Raw genomic sequence first — 7868 nt, 5'->3', positions numbered from 1 at the left:
GGTCTCAATTCAAATAGTAGACCTGTAGTAAGTAGACATAATTAAACATTCTCATTCTAGTAATTTACTTTTGTTTTATTTTAAACAAAAATATAGGTACCAAAAGCAATATCTTGTTATACGAAACTAAAAATCTAGGGAAGTATAAGAAATATTACAGTAACGTAGTACTACTAAAAATGTTTACAAATTTATTGCTCGCGGCCTGTACTCACCTAACTATTGTACACGACAATATTCGCTCCATGTCAAAGGTTAAGTATTTACTTTCTACTGGTATTGTTGCTTGCTTTAGTGCTTGCCTAAGTTTTTACTGACGCAATTTAAGTAAATGTGATAAATGACAAATTGTATACTTTAAACGAAGTAACTTGAAAGCTAATTTTAATAACGTTAATCTTCTAAAATAATATTATAAAAGTCGAAGGTTATGAATGTACTCAAAAATTACTTAACCGATTTTATCTTTAGAAAGTTACCTGATTAGCGAGTATGGTGGTTTGTATTTAATGTAAATATAATAGTTCTTTGTAAACCTTCTTCTGTATCAGCAACGCAAAACCGGGTCGAGACGCTAGTGTCTTATATTCGTGATGATGATGTTGAAAAAGAAGCGGTATTGTTATGAAAAAAATATTCTTTATTATTGAATGTAACAATTTCGATGTAACAAAGTTTTGTCTGGTTTACAAATGTTTTCCTATTCACAATACCTTACATGTGTAAGTATCTGGGTGTGTGTAAGCTACCATGCGACTTTGCTAAGCACGACATTCCCGCGACAGTCAATTGTTACTCACTTAATCTGTACTTTAGAACAACAACGTTTGAACCTATCGGATATTAATTAAGGCAGTTCGCGTGTTAATAACCACGCATATCTTGTACCGCAACAATGAAGAATATGATTCAATTCAATCACGTCACGCTATGAAACATGTGTGAGATTATCCCATTATACGGTACTGGTATTTCATTCAAGACATAATTCAGTTTGAATATATTCTGTATATTTTTTTTCTGACTACTCTAATACGATTTCGATTCCCGTTTGAATTAGACGGTGGATCGATGAGGGAGGAGGAGGAGGGAATCTGTATAAAAATTATCGATGAATTTTACGGTGCTTGAAAAAGTTGGAGCTTCATGTGCAAAATAACAAATTATATAATATAAATGGTATAAGAAAATTGGTTCCTACTGCTTAATTAATTTTATTAGCAATTTTATTAACAATATTGATAATAATTTGATTGTTAATCAAATGAATTTATACCTATACTATACAACTTGCAATTTTATCTCAATCAAAAATATTTTCGAAATCCGTTCTAATATATAATACAAAATTATATAATGTAGGTATAAAATATAATACAAAAAGTCATTTAATACAGAATGCTGTGTGAGAATTGAAATAATATTTAATAATTTACTCTATTAGTTATTCTGCTATTTGTAGCAGTAAGGAATTCAACAACTTTTTATTCATTATTTTTTTATAAAGATATTTGAGCGAATTGTTTTATTTAAATGCATATTTATTATTCCAACCAATTAAAGAAACTAACACTATAATTCCTAAGCTAAATTTCCTGAACTCTTCAGCGTATCAACATGTGGCGTATTTATTCTATCGTCCGATACTTCAAAATTAAACTTTTACTTACTTGTATAGTAGAGGAATACGCCTATTTTCAGATTCTTTAAACAAAGGACTAAAACGATTGAGTTCACATATTATGTTACTTTACAGAACAACATATAACTTCTGCAAAAGGTACACATTACGAAAATGGCAATAATTACCAAATTCAAATCTGAAATGTAGAACAAATGTTTTTGAAAGCATTAAAAAATGTTCATCTTTTTTAAATAAAAAGCTTATTCCTTGCTTTTACAAACAAGTTTTGTATGCATTTACAAAATCTGAGTTTAATTAAGAGCAGATTACTATTGATCGATAGATAGGTAATATCTAAGTAGAATAGAATTTTTTTATTAACTCGTTTTTAGTATGTATACTATATATAATGTCAAAAATTTTTAACGGTTAAAATATGTGACCAAGTGCGGAACCCCATTCTCTGGTGCCCGAAACACACTTGTCCAGTGTTTATCATTGACTGGAAAGAATAAATATTAGAAAAGTATTCACCTCTAATTTATTAAGTCGAATGCCACAAACTTTCAAACTACTGACAATATGTGCCAATCATTCTTTAGTTCATTCAATAATATTCTATCAGGAGTTCGGAACGTAGCGATAGACTAGATTACTAGACAGGTTAGATTACTATAAAGTAATCCAACATTGCTAGTAGTAAATTGAAGAAATAAGAAAATTTTAATGTATATTTAATAAGTATTATAAAAATACTATGTGTATGAATTAAATAACAATAAATTAATATAAATAAATAAAGAACGTTTCTAATTCGTTTTACAAAAAATATCAGCAACTATAATGTCGGACAGAACAATATTAAAAGCGAAAACAGAAATTTACACATCTTTGCGTATGATCACTTTATGTATGAAATGCCTAGGTTTATCATTTGAAGATGCAAAGACAATAACTACTTATGTCATCCAGAAAATGAAACTCCTTCTTTGTGTTAGTGCTGTGTGCTATCACGTCTTCAGTGACATTGTTTACATAGGCCTCACGTTGTCTGATTCACCACGGGTACAGGACGTTGTTCCGCTTTTTCACCCTTTTGGATATAGTATTTTAAGTAAGTAGTGTAACTGGAATTCGGTAATAGAAAAAACGGTCAAGTCCGAGTTGAATTTACATACTCGATTAATCTTAGACAGATTTTGATTCTGTTTGTTATTTTAAAATGCTAAAATCTTTATTTTGCATCTTTCTTAAAAAGTTTTATTTTCCTTCTTACGTTCGCTACCTTCTTTTCTCACCCCCCCCCCCCCCCTTATATATTTTCTTATTAAAATTTTCTCTACCCAAATATGTCTAAAAGAGATTTCTTAGCGATACGACTGCCTTTTGTATCAGTTCATGCCAATTTATTATTTTAAAATAATAAATGTAGTTTATAGAGTGCCCAATTCATGTAGAATTGGGCCAATTACTAACGGACCAATATACTTCCAGGTATCGCGAAGGGCTTTGCGCTATGGTACAAGAGAGATGAATTCAAGCAACTAATTAATGAACTAGCTGTAATTTGGCCGGATCCACAGTTTGATAAGGATGCACAAACTATTAAAGAAAATGCACTTACCGCCTTGCACATCACCCATCAATGTAACCTAAACCAAAACATGAACAGTTGTTTGTTTGTTGTTGTTTAAGAGAGACTGAAATATTTATGCGTATATGTATTATGGCTAAATTGCCAATGTAGAGGATGAATGAGATTTAATGTTATATAGAATTATATATTCTAATGAAAAAGTTTTTTTTTTAATTTGGAGAAGACAAAAAACTAAGTTCTTTTCAAATATATCAGCTATTCCTATAACCTATGTAATAATAAAAATAATAATATATACAATATATAGAATATTCTTAACGAAATGGGATGCCGCAGAACACAGCTTATCGATAAACTTTATATCAATATTCGCCTAGATGGACTAGAGTTTGCATGAAAAATGGACGGACTGTATAACAGGTTGTAGTGTGTAAAAATTATGAGATTTCTAATGATTTTGGCCGCTGCTGTACAACTTCACGGAAAAATACGTGGAGTGCTAATGACACTCCAAATCCACTGAAGGACTTATGGAGCCGCTGAAGACCAACTCCTGCCTCCTCCTACGATTTTAAGCTGACTCCTTCACGTGACTCGTCAGTTTGCTTGGCATTTCTACTGTGTAAAAATAACTTTGTATTGTATTTTAGGGTACTCCGGTGTAAACATAATTGGAGTAGCGTTTTATTGTGTGACTCCAATCGGCATATATGTGTACGATTTGTTATTAGGACGAGAAGCTGAAATTGGTTTCGTTTGGTTCTCTTGGTACCCGTGCGATAAACGAAAGCCTTTGGCACACATTCTTATATATTTATTTGAAGTATTTATTGGTAAGTCTATTCATATTCTGTATTTAGAACTAATTCTAATTATTATTTTATAAATAAAAACAGTTAATCTATAAAAAAGTAAATAAAACTTAACTTTTTGTTAGATATCTTAATCTTAAAACAAAACTATACTTTAGAAAACTAAACCGGAATAAAGACTTAATTTAATCCTGTTTTAATTGTGACATACAAAAAGAAACATATCATTGACAAGAAAATTAGTACAATTGTACACCGTTACGCTTCATACAACCATTTATTTAGACAATTCGCAATTTAAATATTTGTTTTATTAACAGTTATGAGTGAAAGTTGTAATGATATACAATTATCTCAATATAACAACGATTATCACATTCAGAGTAACACTTTACTTTGTTCCATTGTACTACTACTCATACTAAGCAGCAATTAATCTAGTTTAAAATAAGAGTTCGAGCTCCTCTATACGTTTCAAGATCAAAAAACCATGTGCATAATTATAATAACATAATACAGTGATGTCTGAATCTACACAGATACTTTTATTATGCTGCTCTTGAATAACAAATCTAGATTACTATATTGGTTCAATAAAAACACACCCACTCGTTTATTTTAAAAACTATCTAAAATTTAATGTATATAATTTAAAATACCTAGTTTAAAACACCTATTCTTTCGGTATACCTGAAATAAGTGGGATATTTGTACTTTCAAATATTTGCTATATATATTAATTGTTAAAAAAGAAACCATGAATGATATTAAATTTAAATTTTACAATAATCTCTGATACTGAATATTTATGTACAGACATGTCAGACATTGTACAGTATACGCGTTTTCAGGACAAACTTGTGTATGTGTTATGGTGAGCACTGATCTACTATTTTCTGGAATGGCAAGCCATATTAGTATGCTTTTACGCATGCTTCAGCAACGATTGGAGAATATAGGATCTACTGAACAAACGGATGAAGAAATGTATAAAGATATAATAGGGAATATTAAGCTCCATCAACGCCTTATAAGGTTCGTAGTGGATTACTGCAATTCATAATTGTAGGCAGTGAAATGTGGGCATGTCCAATATTGTGTTCGTTAAAGTTTATAATGCTTATTACCCCATCGAAAACGACAGTTGTGAAAGTTGACTTTTTATTATCGTAATATTAAAGTAAAAACATAGAAAATGTTTTTACTTTAATATTATGATAATAAAAAGTCCTTTTACAAAAATTACGTGGACGAAGGAGACACATGAAATAACAACATAATATTTGCAGTCTTTACATCTCGTTGGACTACTTTACTATAAAAACCAGTTCCTTACTATTTATATAAAATTGAAATGGAATTTTAAATTTATGTACATGGTCATTTTTGTTGAAGGTTTTTCAATTGTTTTACATTTTACTATCTAAAGTATTGATTCAATTAAAAGAAACTGATGAGACAATAATAATTCTGATACAGACTTTATATAGTAAATTATAGATGAACAACGCTACATTGCAAACCAATCAGTTTTAGAAAAACATTCACTTTAAAAAAAAAAAGTAAACTACAGGCCTTATATTTCACAGGTACTGCAACGACCTATCAGAAACATTTTCACCGTCATTTCTTGTGAACGTTGTGCTAAGCTCAATCAACATTTGCTGTGTCGTATTTGTTATTGTCGTAAGTACCTATTCTATTTTTATTTTAGAGAAGTTTGTCATTAGCCTTATTTCTCATACCATATCATATAGCAACAATGATACAACGTAGAAAAAAAATATTTATTTCTCGCTTAAGTATCCAAGTACACATTTCCAAATATTTCTGAAATTTCACTATTTTTTATTTTATAATCTGTCTTGTGTAGATACACTTCTATAGATATACTTGTATAGATACCTACTAGGTTTTTTACATTGTTTAACTTAATAACACTTGAATATTAAATATAACATAATTATTTTCCAGCTATTGGACCCATTGATAGACGGCAGCAACAAACTATATTTAAGCTCGGCTTTGATGCAAATAGGAATCCTGTGTTGGTATGGAGACCTAATAATTCACGCGGTAAATATTATAATTTTTACATACAATACCAGAATTAATGCAGATAAAATCTTACAGTTTGTAAAGACTGTTGTTTCTATAGACAAACAATCATACTCATGCATACAAATGTTTTGCACCATGTGAGGAATCCAACCCGCGACTATTACATCCATTTGATTAAAAACATTAATCCTTATCCCTTCTATAGGTAGTATGATGGTGGGTATTTTGTAATATATCTGGTAGTTAGCAGTAAGTAATCTAAATTGTTTTGTGCAGAATGCGGACGTCGCTGTAGCAGCGTATAATAGCCGTTGGTACCGTACTAATCCTCGCTGTCGTCGCGCTCTGCTTTTCCTTATACAGAGGTAGTTGCAACTGTACCTTTACGAAATATATGGCAAGATCATCGATAAACTAATGCATACCCAAAGGGGGCAATAAACAAAATTAAAGTAATAAAATTCGTAGCTATGGACTCTGTATTCCAAGTTAGTCTGTACAATAACCTTGCTCTTCCCTTTTAAAGATTACTTATCCAGCCCGACAGTAATAAGTATTACGGCGATGTATATTCGTAAAATTGTGTTTCAATTTGTATGTAACAACACAACATTGTGTAGAAAAAAAAACCAATCTCATGGATGCAAACTTCTGTAAAAAAATATTTGAAACTGCCATATATTGTACAATACTATCTGAAGAAACTATGTATTTTTATGCTACATTCTATTTCATGATATGGTAACATTCTACCGTTGTATGCTCTTTCGACATCTATTCCTACAACATTTATTTGCAGCAGCCTGAAAAACGTGACGGAAAACAAAACTTAATACACAATTTTTAGAATCGATGAATTATACCGATTTCTATATAAAGCCGACTGACCTACTCGCATTTTTATGTGTCTACTACCATCTCAATCGTTTTATTGATAAAAATAATGTGGGCGTGGACAAAATTCTACATGGGATACTAATGGATGTCATAGCATTAAGGCCACCTTATAAGAGAATTAATAGAAAATTTTATTTGACAAGATTTTGAAGTTGACCAAATTTGAATTGAACTCTTATTTTTATTAGAGACACACTTTCAATTCAATTTTCTAATCACCATGTTTTAATTTACTTTACTACAGCGGTATAAGGGCCCAAATCAACCGTTTAATTTTCAGGAAAAACTCAGTTTTCGTTGCAATTTTATGAATTATATAAAATATATTTGGTTACAGGGCCCAAAAACCGATAGCCTTTACTGCTATGGGTTTTACAGATATATCATTGACCACTTATACATCGGTAAGATTTATTAACATAAACCGACCAACTTGAATGCATACTTATTGCTCTTAAAAGAATTAATTAAGAAAATCTTTCAAGTGTATATTATTAAAACAATGCCTTTTTTTCAGATTCTGACAACATCGTACTCATACTTTGCTCTCGCTTATACTATGTACAACAAAAATTTGAAATGATCATCACACTACGTACCATACCCAAACTAGAAATCTAATGCTGTATATATTGTTTGATAAATGTTATCCAGACATTCTCTATAGTATCATGATATCATATTTTTGTGCATATAGACGCTTTATTAGAAAAAAATTACTTATTAGTATAGAACATTTTGAGCAGTTCTCAATTTAGTGTATTAATTGATTAAATACGCCCAATACTTTCTTTGTATATTTTTTCTATAATCTAAAACTTCAAACTGTCCGCCGAATCGAAATATATAACTGTCACCTGCTAATACTAACAGTACC

General features: G+C 30.3%; 1 protein-coding gene across 1 annotated transcript; it reads left to right on the top strand.

Annotated features, from left to right (window-relative positions):
• The first annotated feature begins 2467 nt into the window (after positions 1–2467).
• On the top strand, positions 2468–7720 carry LOC131844197 (odorant receptor 4-like). The gene is made up of 9 exons (XM_059193009.1): positions 2468–2738; positions 3119–3271; positions 3872–4054; positions 4885–5068; positions 5623–5719; positions 6008–6109; positions 6371–6459; positions 7329–7395; positions 7509–7720. The coding sequence occupies exons 1-9, from the start codon at positions 2468–2470 to the stop codon at positions 7572–7574; spliced, it is 1212 nt and encodes a 403-aa protein (XP_059048992.1). The 3' UTR covers positions 7575–7720.
• The last annotated feature ends 148 nt before the right edge of the window (positions 7721–7868 follow it).

This window comes from Achroia grisella, unplaced genomic scaffold (assembly GCF_030625045.1).
Source record: "Achroia grisella isolate CSIRO2021 unplaced genomic scaffold, CSIRO_AGI_Agris_v1 utg402, whole genome shotgun sequence".
Lineage (NCBI taxonomy): Eukaryota > Metazoa > Arthropoda > Insecta > Lepidoptera > Pyralidae > Achroia > Achroia grisella.
The sequence above is the reverse complement of the archived record's forward strand: the minus strand, read 5'-3'. Positions and strand labels throughout refer to the sequence as shown.

Excerpts from the sequence above, each read along its gene's own strand:
- LOC131844197 (XM_059193009.1), top strand. The coding sequence starts at position 2,468 with ATGTCGGACAGAACAATATTAAAAGCGAAAACAGAAATTTACACATCT. Across the intron at positions 2,739-3,118 it reads TTTTGGATATAGTATTTTAA|GTATCGCGAAGGGCTTTGCG; the intron begins GTAAGTAGTGTA and ends ATATACTTCCAG. Across the intron at positions 6,110-6,370 it reads GAGACCTAATAATTCACGCG|AATGCGGACGTCGCTGTAGC; the intron begins GTAAATATTATA and ends TGTTTTGTGCAG.